General features: G+C 41.2%; 2 protein-coding genes across 2 annotated transcripts; both read left to right on the top strand.

The window, feature by feature from the left end:
- The first annotated feature begins 59 nt into the window (after nt 1-59).
- Nucleotides 60-2,624, top strand: LOC135554266 (transmembrane protein 205-like). Its single transcript, XM_064986458.1, has 4 exons — nt 60-170; nt 751-859; nt 1,027-1,190; nt 1,466-2,624. The coding sequence occupies exons 2-4, from the start codon at nt 760-762 to the stop codon at nt 1,766-1,768; spliced, it is 567 nt and encodes a 188-aa protein (XP_064842530.1). The 5' UTR covers nt 60-170; nt 751-759; the 3' UTR covers nt 1,769-2,624.
- A 1,721-nt stretch (nt 2,625-4,345) lies between these two features.
- LOC135554265 (ras-related protein Rab-3D-like) lies at nt 4,346-17,784 on the top strand. Its single transcript, XM_064986457.1, has 5 exons — nt 4,346-4,602; nt 9,144-9,383; nt 14,168-14,286; nt 14,379-14,503; nt 14,716-17,784. Exons 2-5 carry the CDS (start codon nt 9,144-9,146, stop codon nt 14,901-14,903), a joined length of 672 nt encoding a protein of 223 aa, XP_064842529.1. The 5' UTR covers nt 4,346-4,602; the 3' UTR covers nt 14,904-17,784.
- The last annotated feature ends 801 nt before the right edge of the window (nt 17,785-18,585 follow it).

Here is an 18,585-nt window from a genome sequence, read left to right as displayed (position 1 = left end):
TTGTGGGTTATAATTTAACGTAATATTCATTTTGTCATCATGTGATTTGTAGATATTGCTTGAGGGCGTGGTTAATGGAAATTGACGTCTGAGAGAGGAAGTGTTTTTCTGGTGTTCGATCAACGGTAGTTGCGAAAACTGTTTCCCTTCAGTCAACATACCACATCCAGGTAGTTATTTTTCAGTTTGAGTTTTTAAGGAAAAAATAAGACAAACAAGTGAAAAGCCACTTTCCTCTCTTTGGAATGCACTGCAACACTACACGCGCGCAGTTGTGTAACTCACCTAGCTACGAATTACTATGTTAGCTGACTAACGTTAGATGAGTTGTGCTAGCGACATTTCTAGTTTATCTGACAAATGCCATTCCACTTTTGGTTTCCAATTCCCAAAATATGATATTGAATTCAGTAATTAATCCTCAATTAACAGTATAGAATTGCTGTTTGCTAGATAGCTAGCTATCCAACTTTGGAGTATTAGTCTTAGTAAACAGGTCAGAACTCTTATCTCTCGAAGCCACCATTACTTGCATGATAATTAAGTTTGCACGAGTAGACGGACCTCTTTCCAGTCCTCAAATTATGCTGTTTGAAGGGTCTTCCAAAGGTCTTTGTTGAATTAGTGTTTTTGAGTGGGGATGTGTTTTTTTTTTTGTTTTATGTCCCCCAATGCTGCAATGGAACTTAATAATTTATCTGGGTTGCTTGCTAACATTTATCTGGGACTTTTTCTCTTTTTGTCCCCCAGATTAATACCATGGTCACAGAAGGGGAGCCTACAGATTTGGTGAAAGTGCTGCACCTGCTGGTGCTGTCCTTCGCATGGGGAATGCAGTTGTGGGTCTCCTTTATAGCAGGTGATGATATTGGGATCGATAGGGGATGAGCAGAAGAAATCTGTTAGATTGTAGGGTTCTGCTAACACTCAAAGTGGCATATCAAAAGAAGCCAAGATTAAGAATTTGAGGCACAGTATTTGTCTCCCCATTTCTCTCACTTACATTATCCCTTTTCCCACCCACAGGTTTTACACTGGTGAAGCAGGTAACACTGCACACCTTTGGGCTGGTGCAAAGCAAGCTGTTCCCTGTATATTTCTATTGCTTACTGGGCAGCAACTTTATCAGCCTTGCTGTGTATGCAGTCTACCACCCCAGAGAGCTGCTGGATTGGCACGAAATCCTGCAGGTCATATCACATTCTATTTTGTAATTTAGGGCAGGATTCAATCTGTACCGGTGAAGCATTACAGCTTGCACAATCGACATGTAAAGATTATTTACAACGATTTAGATAATGGTTGTATCTACATTATAGACGTCACCTATGTCCAAATCAAATTTATTTATATAGCCCTTCTTACATCAGCTGATATCTCAAAAGTGCTGTACAGAAACCCAGCCTAAAACCCCAAACAGCAATCAATGCTGAAATTCTGAATAAAAATGGTTCTTCCCCTATAGATGGCTGTGTACTTTGTGGCAGTCATCATGGCAGGTCTAAACGCACAGTGGTTTGGCCCGTCTGCCACAGAGGTCATGTTCAAGCTGCGGGACGTGGAGCAGGAGCATGGCCTGGGGAACCAAATAGGGATAGGGAGCCAGAGGGAAGCCTACGCCAAACTCAGGGAGCAGGACCCCAAGTATAAGGCCTACAAGAGCACCTTTGGCCACTATCATGGCCTGTCCATCCTGTGCAACCTGATTGGGTTTATCTGCACAACCACCAACATAGTGTACACAGCTCTCAATTTACACACCATTTAGAGATTGTGTTTGGTGACAGGTTTTCATATTGACTTTCAATGAGGGGATGTATGTATCAAGTGTCTCAGAGTAGGAATGCTGATGTAGGATTTTTGCCTTTAAATCACAATAAATAAGATTCCATAGATTTCTCATCTGAACAATCAGATCTGGAAAAAATCTGAAAAGATCTGATATGATTGGTCAAGACCAATTAGTGGGAAAAAAATATCAGAATTGGCTGCTTGTGTAAACACAGCTTTAGGCATATTACATATGGGCCTGATCTTATTTCAGCACTCCTAGTGAGACGCTTGATGCATACGGCCCCTGAACATAATGCTTAACCATATTTTTTAAAATATGCCTTTTTAATCTAATCTAATTGTTTCACCTGTCAATAGAAAACAGCACACAATGTCAAAAGATTTCAAAGTATTTTTGGTCTTTCCTTTGTCAAAACCAGGAAAGGATGAATGTAATAAACATCGATTTATATTTTACAGATGTACATGATTTAGAAAAATAATTAATGTTAGTTATCCTCTTTTTGATTTCCCTACAATTATTGTTAATTTTACATTGATGTACTTGAAGGGTTAGAGCTGAAGTATAATGTGCAGTGATCCTGATAATGTTTCGAAACGGAGGTTTAACACTTACACAGAATTTGTAGATACATTTTTGTTGTTGAAAAGCACAAGATTCTGGACTGTTATGAAATGGGAAATTGTATTGCTTGTGACTTCCACTAGAGGGTAATGTCTGCAAAAAAAACATTGTACAATCATTAGGTGGATATTTTTTGACAACATAACATTTAGTGCAGGGTTGTTGCACATAATTATGTACTGTGAATAAATTACAATTATGGAAATTCCTACAAATAATGAATTCAATAGCACCAATAATATTGTTAAGTCATCTTTGATGTTGAAACAAGAAAAAAAAACAGTTTTAGTTGTTACCCTTGATGGAAGCAGGAAATGCACTCCTACAGTTTGAGCATTTTCTTTTGAAAATCAGGTGCAATACAGCGTCAATAACATGCAACATATTAAGACCAGACCACACAGTTGGTGCCCACCTCTTGAACAGACTGGTTCTAACTTCATTATTGTGACGGACATCATGTTAAAAAAACAACAACATTTAAACAGCTTTGAATAAATAGACCGACCAGTGCTTTGCTGGCAAGTCTGAGAGGAGAGGGATGATGTCTTAATAAAGTTAAAATATCACTAATGGATAACTGGACAGAACCCAAAACTGTAATGGTGTTTCAGAGTGGGTGAAAAGGATTCTACAACCTACATGTTGTGATGTATTAGTCTGATTGTTTTAGCTGTATGCATGTATGTATCTTTATTCGTGTTAATGTCAAACTACAATGTTGAGATGTTGACTCAGAATAGTTAGTTTACAGTGGTAGATCAAGATGAAACCGTTTAGTATGGAAAGTACAGGGAGAGTGACAGTGTCATAGGAAATGTTGTTTAGATTCTTATCATGCCTATACTGTATGTCTCTCAGCAGTCTGGGCCACTCCTCTTGGCTCAGAAGGAAAGACTTAATCTTGAGATGAGCCTTGTCAGACAAGCTAAATTGGCACCAGGAAATTGCATTCTTTTAACTCCAGCAGCACAAGTTCACCTACTCTCTGATTAGATGAGATTTCAAGAGAAATCTCTCCCTGTGTAATTAGAGGTAAACCAGGCCACCAATTCTGGAGTTTCTCTTGGAGTGAACTAACACTGTTTACTTTTCAAAAAAAGGAAAAGAGAACAAATTATTTACAGATATACAGGTACACCACAACCAAACTCATTTACTCCCCATGTTACATTACCCAGATACCACAGCAGGTCAATGAGCCACAAACTGGTGGTATGGTGTGGCTGGAAGTAAGCCGTATGAACTAGAAAACAAAGTACCCTTCATGTGCAGTAGTAGAAAAAACATTTCACACGCTGCTGATTTCTGGAATTCCTAAGTAGTGACTATGAGCAAGTGTCTAAAACAGGATTTCCAAAACTCGGTCCTGGGTGCATGTTTTGTTTTTCCCTATCACTAACCACAGGATGTTGGTGGCTTTGATTATTTGAATCAGCTGTGTAGTGCTTGGGCAAAAAAACAAAAAGTGCACCTAAAGGGGGCCCCACCAGGAAGTGTCAAGGATGTGCACATATTCACTCATGGAAATAATTGTATGATTTATTAACTGGTGGATGCTTTTCCAAAGTTGGCCTACCATATCTGCATGATAATATTAACTTACACATCATTTTAGGATCTAAGCCCAGTGATCTCATTAGTGTATTTCTAATGATCTGCATTATCAAATGTTGAGTTATACTTAATAAATTATGAGGTTGGCAGACTGCAGAGCATCTCTGAAGTTCAGACCAGAAGACTGACCCAGCTCAGAATATTCTCTATATTATTCAACAATGTAATACACATAAACATCAAACACAAACATACTGTACATGCTGCCTTGATTTGTGAAAGCTCTTATTTCGAAACAGGCTAGAGCTGAGTGAGGGATCATAAAGTACAGTAAATTTGCTCTCTGGAAGTGTGTGAGAGAGATTATAGCTGTGTGAATACTGTCGTGTGAGTTGATCACAACATTGACTGCTGCGCTCTCGAAGGGTGCTCCTTTGTACACAAACGAGATCCGGGAGCTGCCTGTTCTATTCCACAAACGCTCAGAGGAAAACGGTGAGGCAGAAAGCGGTGGGCGGAAAGAGAATTCAGGTTGTTGAAGACCCTAGGGAACTTTCACTCTTCACTTGAAAGGAAATAACACTGAAGATTAAAGTCAAAGAAATTCCGTTTCCATAGATTAGTAGGTAAGTGGCTGGAAAAAGTTTGGTCAATATTTTCTGCACCATTGTCCAGCTTCCTTCATGTCAAACGAAAGTTATTTGCTGGGCATTATATTCTCGTTTACTTAACTCAATTTAATGTACACTGGATTTAGTTTTACATGTTTCTAAAATGCGACAACAGGTTTTCGAGACATCGCCAATTAATCCTCGAGGCTCGAGCACCTGGTGCGATTTGAAGAACCGAAATGACAAATTGTCAGCTATGGATTTTCTTCACCCCCATTCTCTGTATAGGGTCTACTTTGGCAGTTCTATATCATATAGAGATATAGCTGTCAAACTCTAGGCGGCATTTGCCTTATCCCTATAGTTTTCAGCCATTCACGACTCTCATGTGAACTTAAATCCCGACGCTGTTTCAACGTTTTGAAACGTCAAATCGTCGCTTGCTGTGGCCTTTGTTTTAGCGAGAAAGAATCCTTCAACAACAAAAAAAATGCACAGATCTATACAGCTATGGGTGCCTCCATCTGACAAAACTACACCTCCCGAGTTACGCTTACATACAGGTGTTCAGAACACGCTAATTAGCACAGGTGGTCGCCTCTTATCTTCAGTAAACAAGCTCTGTAACATGGAGATATGGCCTTGTGGGAACACTAACCACAGGAGTTTGGTGGCACCTTAATTGGGGAGGACAGGCTCGTGCCAATGGCTGGAGTGGAATGGTTAAAATGCATCAAGCACATAGGTTTCATGTGTTTGCAGTTCACTCCATTCCAGCCATTATTAGGAGTCCTCCTCCACTGACACCAACCCTATCAAGGTGTATCAATTCAACCTTTTTAAATGATTTCTCACTGATATGAAAGATAAGTTTCTGTATGCTTCCAAAACAGACGCTTGTTAATGTTCAGATTGAGCATCGGGGCTCTTAACAAAACTCCCCCATACAGAAGATGCCTTTGTCCAATGATTTATGTGTAATGTAATGAAACTGATAGTCATGATCAAGGGCTTATAGAGATGTAGAATGGACACTTGACAACTTTCAATATGATGGGTAGAGAGTGAGTTGACAAGTATAGGCCTACTTATTGTGCTATTCATTTGAGCTTGTCCAGGTATACTGAAACCACTACATTTTACTAACCTACTTCCTTCACCTGTGTTTACGACCATTCTTTAATAGGGAACAGACAGCTGCCAACCAATCAAGAGCTAATTTCCTATAACAGCCAGGGACCTTACTCTGCAAACAGTGCCAGCTGAGAGACCACAATAGGCCTATTCACCATAATGGCCTCTTATTTGTTTTACAGAACGAATGCTTCTCCAGTGCATAAAAAATGACTCCCATTTCAACTCTACTAAGTGGAGGCCTGTTCTGTGATGACAGTGATGTAAAATCTGTCCCGATTATTTTGGCAGATGGTGGCATGCCAGTATTAAATTTATCACCCCCTGGTCAAAGTGATTTAATGCTACTTGTCCACAAACAGTTTTGGCCATGTGTTTCTCAACACTTCATCATCCAGTAACTTTGGTCTCTAATATCTGAGTATAATTTGGACAGTATGACTGTAGCATTGGGATGGCTTATATAATATTATTATTGTACAATGGGATATTGAATTGAGTGATATTGGATATTGTAGGCTACTCATTGCCTCAGCAGCACAACAGTTGTCACAGATTTAGGGTAGAAAAACAGTTTCCCAAAATATTATTTTGCCTCAAGACTTCTTGAGCCACAGTGTAAATGTGCATGATGTGACCAGGATTTAGCAGGCTTACATTCTGAGAGGAAAATAACATTTGATCCAATGGGTTTCCCGCATATTCTTTGTACACACAGTGTGGGACCAATGATCCAATGACTTTAGACCCACAAAGCAATGGTCAGATGAACGTTTGATTGGTGCCATGTGATAGGGGATTATCGTACAGACCTGCCTTTTTACACAGAATCATTTGGGCCTTTACATCATTTGTCTTATTTAACATTTACCGCACAGATCATCCCCCATGTTACAAGTAAGGGGCAGTGGACTCACTCTCACACCCCTAAAATCTCGGTGGGCACAAACATGGAATCATAGAGATACAGCTTCAACAAGAGATTTTCTTTGCCCCACAATAGTGTCTGTGGATTAGAGGTCGACCGATTTAATAGGAATGACCAATTTAATTAGGGCCGATTTCAAGTTTTCATAACAAAACGGTAATCGGCATTTTTGGACACCGATCATGGCCGATTACATTGCACTCCACGAGGAGACTGCGTGGCAGGCTGACTACCTGTTATGCGAGTGCAGCAAGGAGCCAAGGTAAGGTGCTAGCTAGCATTAAACGTATCTTTAAAAAAACAATAAATCTTAACATAATCACTAGTTAACTACACATGGTTGATGATATTACTAGTTTATCTAGCTTGTCCTGCGTTGCATATAAATCAATGCGGTGCCTGTTAATATATCATTGAATCCCAGCCTAATTCGCCAAACGATGATTTAACAAGCGTTTTCGCAAAAAAAGCACTGTCGTTGCACCAATGTGTACCTAACCATAAACATCAACACCTTTCTTAAAATCAATACACAAGTATATATTTTTAAACCTGCATATTTTGTTAATATTGCCTGCTAACATGAATTTCTTTTAACTAGGGAAATTGTGTCCCTTCTCTTGTGTTCTGTGCAACAGAGTCAGGGTATATGCAGCAGTTTGGGCTACCTGGCTCATCGCGAATTGTGTGAAGACCATTTCTTCCTAACAAATACAGCCAACTTCGCCAAACGGGGGAAGATTTAACAAAAGAGCATTTGCGAAAAAAGCACAATTGTTGCACGAATGTACCTAACCATAAACATCAATGCCTTTCTTAAAATCAATACACAGATATATATATATTTTTAAACCTGCATATTTAGTTAAAATAAATTCATGTTAGCAGGCAATATTAAACTAGACAAATTGTGTCACTTCTCTTGCGTTGAGTCAGGGTATATCCAACAGTTTGGGCCGCCTGGCTCGTTGCAAACTAATTTGCCAGAATTGTACGTAATTATGACATAACATTGAAGGTTGTGCAATGTAACAGCAATATTTAGACTTATGGATGCAACCCGTTAGATAAAATACGGAACAGTTCCGTATTTCACTGAAAGAATAAACGTTTTGTTTTTGAAATTATAGTTTCTGGATCTGACCATATTAATGACCTAAGGCTCGTATTTCTGTGTGTTATTATAATTAAGTCTATGATTTGAAAGACCAGTCTGACTGAGCGGTGGTAGGAAGCAGCAGGCTCGTAAGCATTCATTCAAACAGCACTTTACTGCGTTTGCCAGCAGCTCTTCGCTGTGCTTCAAGCATCGCGCTGTTTATGACTTCAAGCCTATCAACTCCCGAGATTAGGCTGGCAATACTAAAGTACTTATTAGAACATAGTCAAAGGTATATGAAATACAAATGGTATAAAGAGAAATAGTCCTATTATAACTACAGCCTAAAAATTCTTACCTGGGAATATTGAAGACTCATATGAAAGCTGGTGGTTCCTTTTAACATGTTCTCATGTTCTGAGCAAGGAACTTACACATTAACTTTTTTTACATGGCACATGTTGCACTTTTACTTTCTTCTCCAACACTTTGTTTTTGCATTATTTAAACCAAATTGAACGTTTCATTATTTATTTGAGTCTAAATAGATTTTATTGATGTATTAAGTAAAAAAAAGTGTTCATTCAGTATTGTTGTAATTGTCATTATTACATATATATATATATATATATATATATATATATATAAATATATATATAAATAAAAAATGGTCGATTTAATCTGTATCGTTTTTTTTGGTCCTTCAATAATCGGTATCGGCTTTTCTTGGTCCTCCAATAATCGGTATCGGCGTTGAAAAATCATAATTTGTCGACCTTTACTGTGGACCGTCCTCTACATTCCCCTTTGATGTTAAATATCACTACTTCTTAAGATGGCCATGCTGAGCTTGCTGGCCTGGCCCACTAATGGGCCTGGCAGCTATGTTCTTGACCGGTTTTCAAGAAGACAGTCCTCATCAGAAGGAAGCTGTGGTGTGCAGCCCTGATTGTTCAGCTGAGGATGAGGGGGGAGGCCATGGACTCTCCTTTCACACCCATTCCTTGCAGTCATTACACCCACTTTTAGGAACAAGTGACAGACACTAAAAGGTCTTTATACTGTGCAATTTGATACCCAGTGGCAGATGCTGCAGCCTGCAAGTGACTGAGTCATAATAGCTATGATGAGCAGGTTTTGAAAACTCCCCGCCACATACTGGATCATAACAATTTAGGGGACTGGGCCTGGCCTGTTGATTTTACCTACCAACTGTTGAGTTGTATTGGTATAGAATTCAAAGACTCATATCAAATGTTATTAGTCACATACGCCGACGACAACAGGTGTAGACCTTAGTGAAATGCTTACTTACGAGCCCCTAACCTGATGATTTGGTGTTTAATTCACCCTGAGCTGTAGTATCACCTCTCACACCTCTGCCTTCCCTTCTAGATGGCGTCAGTGAATGACTCTCGCCTTCAGCAGCAGCCTGCCCAGAAGGATGCGGCTGACCAGAACTTTGACTACATGTTCAAGCTGCTGATCATTGGCAACAGCAGTGTGGGGAAGACCAGCTTCCTGTTCCGCTATGCTGATGACTCCTTCACCCCAGCCTTTGTCTCCACCGTGGGCATAGACTTCAAGGTCAAGACCGTCTTCCGCAATGAGAAAAGGATAAAGCTACAGATATGGGTGAGTTAGCATTTTGTCCCACATGCCAGCAATGGTCTCTACAACATGATTGCCACCTTTGTGCCACATTTTTGCCATCATAGTGGACTCTCATACACATCCCATCAAGAGGAAAGTTGTCCTCTGTATTAAACCAGAATATAAATCCATAGACCAAATCCTTCACTATTGAATTGAGTTTTTCTGACAGGTGGCTGATAATTATATAGTGGGCCAATCACAAACTTTCATCTGCAAGGCCCTTGCATTTTACACGGTGGTGTAAAAATACTTTGGAGTACTACTTAAGTCATTGTTTGGAGGTAGTTTACTTTACAATACCTTTTTGACAAATTTTACTCCATTTTATTCCAAAGAAAATATGTACTTTTTACTCCCATACACTTTCCTTGACACCCAAAAGTATACCTTACATTTTGATTGCTCAGTAAGGACCTCAATATGGTCCAATTCACACACCTATCAATATAATGCCTCTGGTGAACTCACTAAACACAAATACTGCATTTTTAAAAGATGTCAGTGTTGGAGTGTGTCCCTGGCTTTCTGTAAATCACGCCATCGGGTTTGCTTAATATAAGGAATTAGATTTATAGCATGTCATTTTTTACCTTTACTCAAGTATGACAATTTAGTAATTTTTCCACCAATGATTTTACCCTCCGTCTCTCTTGTATGTTTTGCAGAAAACTTGGTTTCTCATCTCAAGCTACTGCAGTGTGTTGTTGCTGCTTGTACCACATGCTCTAGAGACTAAGGCTGTGTTTGGACAGGCAGACCAATTCTGTTCCATTTTCCACTTATTGGTCTTTTGACCAACAACATCAGATCGTTTTCAGAGCTGAACTGATTGGTCAAAAGAACTGATTGGAAAAAAATATCATGTTCTGTGGAAATACTTGAATAACAGGGCTACCAGAATTGTACAATTTCTTACAATGTAGTCTAGTACCTTGACGTCTGAAAGTATTTCAAGGCAAACTATTTCCACGTACAGTGAATGCTGTTTAAACAAGACAAACACCCTATATGGTATTGTATTCAATCAAGATGAATCAGCAGCAACCGTGTCCACACCAATGTACACACCAAAACCAAGCTGACTGACGCACTGACCCTGTTTCCACCTATGACACATGATTTGGCTTAATGTTGTCAGTGGTGGCTGGGATCACTGAATGCCATCTGATGAGTTTCAAATCAGAGAAGAATAAAACCCTCCTCAGTTTGCCTCATACATTGGAGGTGTGGAAGTAGCAACCGTGTCCAATAAATGAGCCCTGGCTTCGAGAGCAAGTGTACAGTTAATGAACAACCCTATGTGGAATGGCCAGGGGCGTTTAATCGGCAGTGTCCTGTTTTCACTCGAACCCTCTGAGCCTCGCCTCTCTATGGAGAGTATACAGGTGGTGCCCTGTCCACACTGCTGCAAGCTTTCCTCCGCGTGTGTGGCATGAGAAGGGCTTGAAATGATTTTTTATCATGGTTTTAAAAATGAGTTTAATTTGAAGCCTTCTATAGTACCATTATGGTTCTACTTTCTCAACCTGAACCATACTGTTTATTCTAAGAGGATACACCACATGGCAATATGTTAACTGCACAATGACACACCTGGTGTCGGAACCACAAAGCCCAGGGCTTAGAGTGTCCCTGCTTTGTGTGGGCGGCAGGACCAGGTGACGCATGCTGAGAAGGGTCCTAGTGACATCAACCCCCAACCATTTTACACTCATTGTCATCATGCATTTGTTTTTGGACAGTATTTTCTTTACTTGTTGTATAGATAGTTATGGAGACAATGTGAGCCATGGGGACAGTGTATTTGGTTAGTGCTGTAAGATCCATTACCCTGCCAAATATTTGATCATGTCTGCTCATATCAGGTAAGATATGCATCTGGTATCCTTCATTCATAAATTAAACAAAAATGACCCTGAGATGACGCAGACTCTCCTTCTGGGTAAGGTCATTTAACAGAAGTACACCGCTGCGGATACACCGACTCACACACTTATAGAGCACTCGTCTCTCTAGCCTGGCACCTGCTCTAAGTTAAGAATAACTCTATTTTTTGCAATCTCTAAATCGGTGGCAGTTCATTCGGGCTGACTACCCTGCACACTATTAGCCCTAATGAAACATTCATAACCCCCCCCCCCCCCCCACTGTTCAGTGATGTAAAGACCTAAAATGCAAATGAGGGACCCAGGCCAGGTTACCAAGCGACGGCCAAGGATAGTTGCCGTGCCAATTTAATCTCCTCACCTGCTTGACTATTTTTTTTCATGTTAACCTTTTCCAGGGAAGCAACTCTGACATCAAACTCAACCTCTACATAATTGAAAGATGTTTCCGATAAACAGGTCTCTACAGCTCTACGGCACCAGAGAGCTGTTATCGACATCTGGCGCTCTCCGTGTTCTTTTTGTTCTTACTGGGTTTTTGTTAGTTGGCCAGGGTTTGTTGTTTGACAAGAAGTTATGTTGACGGACATGGCAAATGTAGGTGTTACTCTGTTTAATCATGTATCTGACACTTTAATTTCTAATAGTCTGAAGTTAACAGTGGCTTTGGGTGGGAAGGTTTTGGCTGATAGGACAATTTAAAGGACAAAGCACTATCACAGAAATATGTTTATTTATGTCATATCTATTTTGTATGTTAACAAAAAAATATTAATTGTAGTCTTTTCTAGACCTGAATATTTACAAGCGTATACACACTAGAGGTCGACCGATTAATCGGAGTAGCCGATTAATTTGGGCCGATTTCAAGTTTTCATAACAATCGGAAATCTGTATTTTTGGATGCCAATTTTGCACCTTTATTTAATTACACAGGTCACTTAAGAACACATTCTTATTTTCAATGGCTGCCTAGAAACGGTGGGTTAACTGCCTTGTTCAGGGGCAGAACAACAGATTTTTACCTTGTCTGCTCAGGGATTCAATCTTGCAACCTTACAGTTAACTAGTCCAACGCTCTAACCACCTGCTTCACAAGGAGACTGCCTGTTACGCAAATGCAGTAAGAAGCCAAGGTAAGTTGCTAGCTAGCATTAAACTTACCTTATAAAAAACAATCAATCAATCATAATCACTAGTTATAACTACACATGGTTGATAATATTACTAGTTTATCTAGCGTGTCCTGCGTTGCATATAATCGATGCGGTGCACATTCGTGAAAAAAGACTGTCGTTGCTCCAACGTGAACCTAACCATAAACATCAATGCCTTTCTTAAAATCAATACACAGAAGTATATATTTTTAAACCTGCATATTTAGCTAAAAGAAATTCAGGTTAACAGGCAATATTAACCAGGTGAAATTGTGTCACTTCTCTTGCGTTCATTGCACGCAGAGTCAGGGTATATGCAACAGTTTGGGCCGCCTGGCTCATTGCGAAGTAATTTGCCAGAAATGTACGTAACTATGACAAAACATTGAAGGTTGTGCAATGTAACAGCAATATTTAGACTTAGGGATGCCATCCGTTAGATAAAATATGGAACGGTTCTGTATTTCACTGAAATAATAAATGTTTTGTATTCGAAATGATAGTTTCCGGATTCGACCATATTACTGACCAAAGGCTCGTATTTCTGTGTGTTTATTTATGTTATAATTAAGTCTATGATTTGATAGAGCAGTCTGACTGAGCGATGGTAGGCACCAGCAGGCCCGTAAGCATTCATTCAAACAGCACTTTTGTGCGTTTTGCCAGCAGCTCTTCGCTGTGCTTCAAGCATTGCTCTGTTTATGACTTCAAGCCTATCAACTCCCGAGATTAGGCTGGTGTAACCGATGTGAAATGGCTTGCTAGTTAGCAGGGTGCGCGCTAATAACGTTTCCAACATCACTCGCTCTGAGACTTGGAGTGGTTGTTCCCCGCGGCTTTTGTGGAGTGATCGGTAACGTTGCTTCGAGGGTGGCTGTTGTCGATGAGTTCCTGGTTCGAGCCCAGGTAGCGGCGAGGAGAGGGATGGAAGCTATACTGCACTATTGTAAAGTGGCTGTCACTATTGTAAAGTGGCTGTTCCACTGGATGTCAGAAGGTGAATTCACCAATTTGTAAGTCGCTCTGGATAAGAGCGTCTGCTAAATGACTTAAATGTAAATGTAAATGTTACACTGGCAATACTAAAGTGCCTATAAGAACATCCAATAGTCAAAGGTATATGAAATACAAATCGTATAGAGAGAAATAGTTCTATAATTCCTATAATAACTACAACCTAAAACTTCTTACCTGGGAATATTGAAGACTCATGTTAAAAGGAACCACCAGCTTTCAAATGTTCTCATGTTCTGAGCAAGGACATTAGCTTTCTTACATGGCAAATATTGCACTTTTACTTTCTTCTCCAACACTTTGTTTTTGCATTATTTAAACCAAATTGAACATGTTTCATTATTTATTTGAGGCTAAATTGATTTTATTGATGTGTTACATTAAGTTAAAATAAGTGTTCATTCAGTATTGTTGTAATTGTCATTATTACAAATAAATGCAAAAAAAATATGTAAACAATATTTTAAAAGAAAATTGGACGATTAATCTGTATCTGCTTTTTTTTTGGTCTTCCAATAATCGGTATCAGCGTTGAAAAATCATAGTTGGTCGACCTCTAATACACACACACACATTCACCTCTTGCATCTCAAGTCTGTTGGTCTTAGTCAATATTGCCCCCTTCTGGTCTCACAAAATACCACACAATTTAACATGTTCCCAAACCCAACCTGTAAAGAATGACCATCCATCATGTTCCCCACAGGACACAGCAGGACAGGAGCGCTACCGTACCATCACCACAGCCTACTACAGAGGAGCCATGGGCTTCCTGCTCATGTATGACATCACCAACCAGGACTCCTTCAACGCTGTGCAGGACTGGTGAGTGAAAGGTGAAAGGTTCCATCATTTCCATATTGACCCTGCTGCCTTCTCAGACTGTGTATTCGTCTACTCTCACCTCGGTCATACAGGGCAACTCAGATTAAGACATACTCTTGGGACAACGCACAGGTGATCCTGGTGGGAAACAAATGTGAACTGGAGGATGACAGGCTAGTCCCCACAGAGGATAGCCAGAGACTGGCCAAAGATCTTGGTGAGTAGTATCCACAACAGCATGCAGTCTTCGCAAAGACTATACACCAAGAGGTCACACTACCACAGCATACTGACCTCATGAGAACACACTTACACACAGATATAGCAGGGGACACCGAACCCTTAAGCCTTAATATCTCATCTGCTTTTCTTGAAATCTCTCCACAGTAAGTAATTACTCTACTCAATTTCCCCGTCTCTGTCTGACAGGGTACCAGTTCTTTGAGGCCAGCGCCAAGGACAACATCAACGTGAAGCAGGTGTTTGAGCGGCTGGTAGACGTCATCTGTGAGAAGATGAACGAGAGCATGGGCGGAGATGCCAACCTGTTGTCCAATCACAGGAGCACCAGTCTACAGGACTCTCCTCCAGAGAACCATGGGGGCTGTGGCTGCTAAATCCCACCTCATTTCTCCTCACAGCCCCACACCAAACCCCGTCACTGTGCCTGAAGTATAGAGAGTACACCTCATAAACTACACCCCAATCTCACACCCCCTAACACAGCATATACAGTGAAAACCATAAAGCAGGTAGCTGAGATAACCATCGGTCCCCTCCCCTCGGTCCATCCAGTGTTATCCCACATATCCCCTGTTCTAGTTTCTGTATTCCCTGAAAAGGCCCCATCTCTCTTGTGTACTGCCCCCCCCCCCCCCCCGCCCCGCCCCAGCCTCTACCACATGGCATCCCCTCTGCTCCCCTCTGCTCTTCTGGCACAAAATAAATGTAAGTACTGTATTTATTGTGAGAAACCTTTTTAATGGCTTTATTTTTAAAACAAAGGTAGTTCAAATCAGCTTAAAGAAGTGCCAATGTGAAGAAGATTTGTCATAATGAAATAGTTTCCAGTAGTCATTATTTTAGGTCATTGTTGTGTTCAGAGTTTAATCAATGAAAATATAATAGTTCAAGACTCAAACAGAGCAGAAGGTGCTTTTGTTTTGGATGCCCCCTGGCGAGATGCTCTGCTTTGAATGTATTCATTGGACTTAACTTCTCCGAATCCAAAACCGGACAGAAAACAACACCCCAAAACCTGATAAAAAAAATAAAACAAAAAAAACGTTTTCTGTCATATCCTTGATCAAAATCTAAATGTAACTGTTATTAATGAAGATGACATCATCCAGACAATCACAAAACTGAGTTATTCTGCTGCTTTGGCCTTTTGCTTCCTTATTCCCTGACCTCCATGCTTTACTCTGTGACACTGAAGATGCTATTTTGCCATGTCCTCAGAATAATTGTGCACTACTATTCTTGAGACTTTCTTAACCACTACTGCTTATGGGAAAGAGAAGGTGAAAAAGTATGAGATTGTTCCAAACAATGTTAGAGCAATGTTGTGCTCCAGGATATTTGTCTGGGAGGAAGTCGTATAACACTAGTGACACTGACACGCGTCATGTGATCTGCTCTGGCATGTCCTCACTCACCCCTCTGTGCCTCCCCTTCCTACTCATTGTTCTTACAATTTCCAACCTGATTGCACAAGGCTTCAACAGTGTCCTGTAATCTGGATGTGCCAGTGTAAACTGCCTGCATTACTTGCATGATGTTACTGTACTGTTCTTGCATCTAAGTTACTGTCTATAAAGTAGCCTAATTAAAGCGTGGTGATTGGCCAAGCATGACACCCATGTTAATTCATTTTCCAAATCATATGCTTAAAAGACAAATGGTGCACCTAAAGCATGTACAGTACATTCCATTGTACTGCTTGGATGGCTTCAGTAGAAAAAATATGCATCTCTCCAACTGGACTGGAGAGACATGCATCTCACTGTTCATTGGTCCTCTGTTACTCACAGACACTGCCATTTCCCCATCACTAGCCTCACACTGTTCATTGGTCCTCTGTTACTCACAGACACTGCCATTTCCCCATCACTAGCCTCACACTGTTTATTGGTCCTCTGTTACTCACAGACACTGCCATTTCCCCATCACTATCCCCACACTGTTCATTGGTCCTCTGTTACTCACAGACACTGCCATTTCCCCATCACTATCCCAACACTGTTCACTGGTCCTCTGTTACTCACAGACACTGCCATTTCCCCATCACTAGCCTCACACTGTTCATTGGTCCTCTGTTACTCACAGACACTGCCATTTCCCCATCACTAGCCTCACACTGTTCATTGGTCCTCTGTTACTCACAGACACTGCCATTTCCCCATCACTAGCCTCACACTGTTCATTGGTCCTCTGTTACTCACAGACACTGCCATTTCCCCATCACTATCCCCACACTGTTCATTGGTCCTCTGTTACTCACAGACACTGCCATTTCCCCATCACTATCCCCACACTGTTCACTGGTCCTCTGTTACTCACAGACACTGCCATTTCCCCATCACTAGCCCCACACTGTTCTCCGGCCATCAGTTACTCACAGACACTGCCATTTCCCCATCACTATCCCCACACTGTTCATTGGTCCTCTGTTACTCACAGACACTGCCATTTCCCCATCACTAGCCCCACACTGTTCATTGGTCCTCTGTTACTCACAGACACTGCCATTTCCCCATCACTAGCCTCACACTGTTCATTGGTCCTCTGTTACTCACAGACACTGCCATTTCCCCATCACTATCCCCACACTGTTCATTGGTCCTCTGTTACTCACAGACACTGCCATTTCCCCATCACTAGCCCCACACTGTTCTCCGGCCATCAGTTACTCACAGACACTGCCATTTCCCCATCACTAGCCCCACACTGTTCTCCGGCCCTCTGTTACTCACAGACACTGCCATTTCCCCATCACTAGCCCCACACTGTTCATTGGTCCTCTGTTACTCACAGACACTGCCATTTCCCCATCACTAGCCCCACACTGTTCATTGGTCCTCTGTTACTCACAGACACTGCCATTTCCCCATCACTAGCCCCACACTGTTCATTGGTCCTCTGTTACTCACAGACACTGCCATTTCCCCATCACTAGCCCCACACTGTTCTCCGGCCCTCTGTTACTCACAGACACTGCCATTTCCCCATCACTAGCCCCACACTGTTCATTGGTCCTCTGTTACTCACAGACACTGCCATTTCCCATTCACTAGCCCCACACTGTTCACTGGTCCTCTGTTACTCACAGACACTGCCATTTCCCTATCACTAGCCCCACACTGTTCACTGGCCATCAGTTAGGGACAGGCACGGTCTCGGCGTGATAGCAGCCTTATGTTTTTACGCCAAAACACTGCTAAAGCTGAGGGGTTGGGTCAAAGCCCGCCAAAAGTATTCATAAGCAATGGGAGAGAGTAGGCGCTCATGAATACTTTTGGTATTCATGAGCGCCTACTCTCTCCCATTGCTTATCACACCTATCCACCTGGAAGCACAGCTGATACTGACTCGTTGTTTGATATTAGCTGGCTGATTTGTATCAAGTGGTCTCCCCTGTTCATCTCCTACCACGAGCAAGTGGTCTCCCCTGTTCATCTCCTACCACGAGCAAGTGGTCTCCTCTGTTCATCTCCTACCACGAGCAAGTGGTCTCCCCTGTTCATCTCCTACCACAAGCAAGTGATCTCCCCTGTTCATCTCCTACCACAAGCAAGTGGTCTCCCCTGTTCATCTCCTACCACAAGCAAGTGATCTCCCCTGTTCATCTCCTACCACGAGCAAGTGGTCTCCCCTGTTCATCTCCTACCACGAGCAAGTGGTCTTGTTGTGGTGTGAAACATTTTACTGGAGACTTAACTGTTAACCTTTTATAGCTGTGTAAAAACACTATACCCACATTACATCTGCATTATGCCCAAGTTGTAAAGCTTTCTGGGTGGTGTTTGTCAGTGTACTTAAATAGTGTTTTTCTTTCTGCTGCTGAAGGTAACTGGATTGAAAGTGGTGAGGTTTTACTGAAAGTCCTGAGGAGGACTTCTCTAAATCACATGCTGATGCACTGACACCCAGTTTATCTAAATACTTCAATGTCAGTTGATTAAAAGGACCCATAACATATCTTTTGATAATTATGTTCATCTGAAGTTGTAAGTGAATCATTTTATTCTTTTAAGTTCTTTCTGTGGGATTGGTTAGTTTTTGTGTAGTCTGGCATTC

The sequence above is a fragment of the Oncorhynchus masou genome, chromosome 14, assembly GCF_036934945.1.
Source record: "Oncorhynchus masou masou isolate Uvic2021 chromosome 14, UVic_Omas_1.1, whole genome shotgun sequence".
NCBI classification, from domain to species: Eukaryota; Metazoa; Chordata; class Actinopteri; order Salmoniformes; family Salmonidae; genus Oncorhynchus; species Oncorhynchus masou.
The sequence above is the reverse complement of the archived record's forward strand: the minus strand, read 5'-3'. Positions and strand labels throughout refer to the sequence as shown.

Bases quoted from the DNA above. Each gene is read 5' to 3' on its own strand.
- LOC135554266 (XM_064986458.1), top strand. From the start codon at position 760: ATGGTCACAGAAGGGGAGCCTACAGATTTGGTGAAAGTGCTGCACCTG. The intron at 860-1,026 runs GTGATGATATTG...TCCCACCCACAG, and splicing joins GTGGGTCTCCTTTATAGCAG to GTTTTACACTGGTGAAGCAG. The intron at 1,191-1,465 runs GTCATATCACAT...CTTCCCCTATAG, and splicing joins ATTGGCACGAAATCCTGCAG to ATGGCTGTGTACTTTGTGGC.
- LOC135554265 (XM_064986457.1), top strand. From the start codon at position 9,144: ATGGCGTCAGTGAATGACTCTCGCCTTCAGCAGCAGCCTGCCCAGAAG. The intron at 14,287-14,378 runs GTGAGTGAAAGG...TCGGTCATACAG, and splicing joins TTCAACGCTGTGCAGGACTG to GGCAACTCAGATTAAGACAT. The intron at 14,504-14,715 runs GTGAGTAGTATC...TCTGTCTGACAG, and splicing joins GAGACTGGCCAAAGATCTTG to GGTACCAGTTCTTTGAGGCC.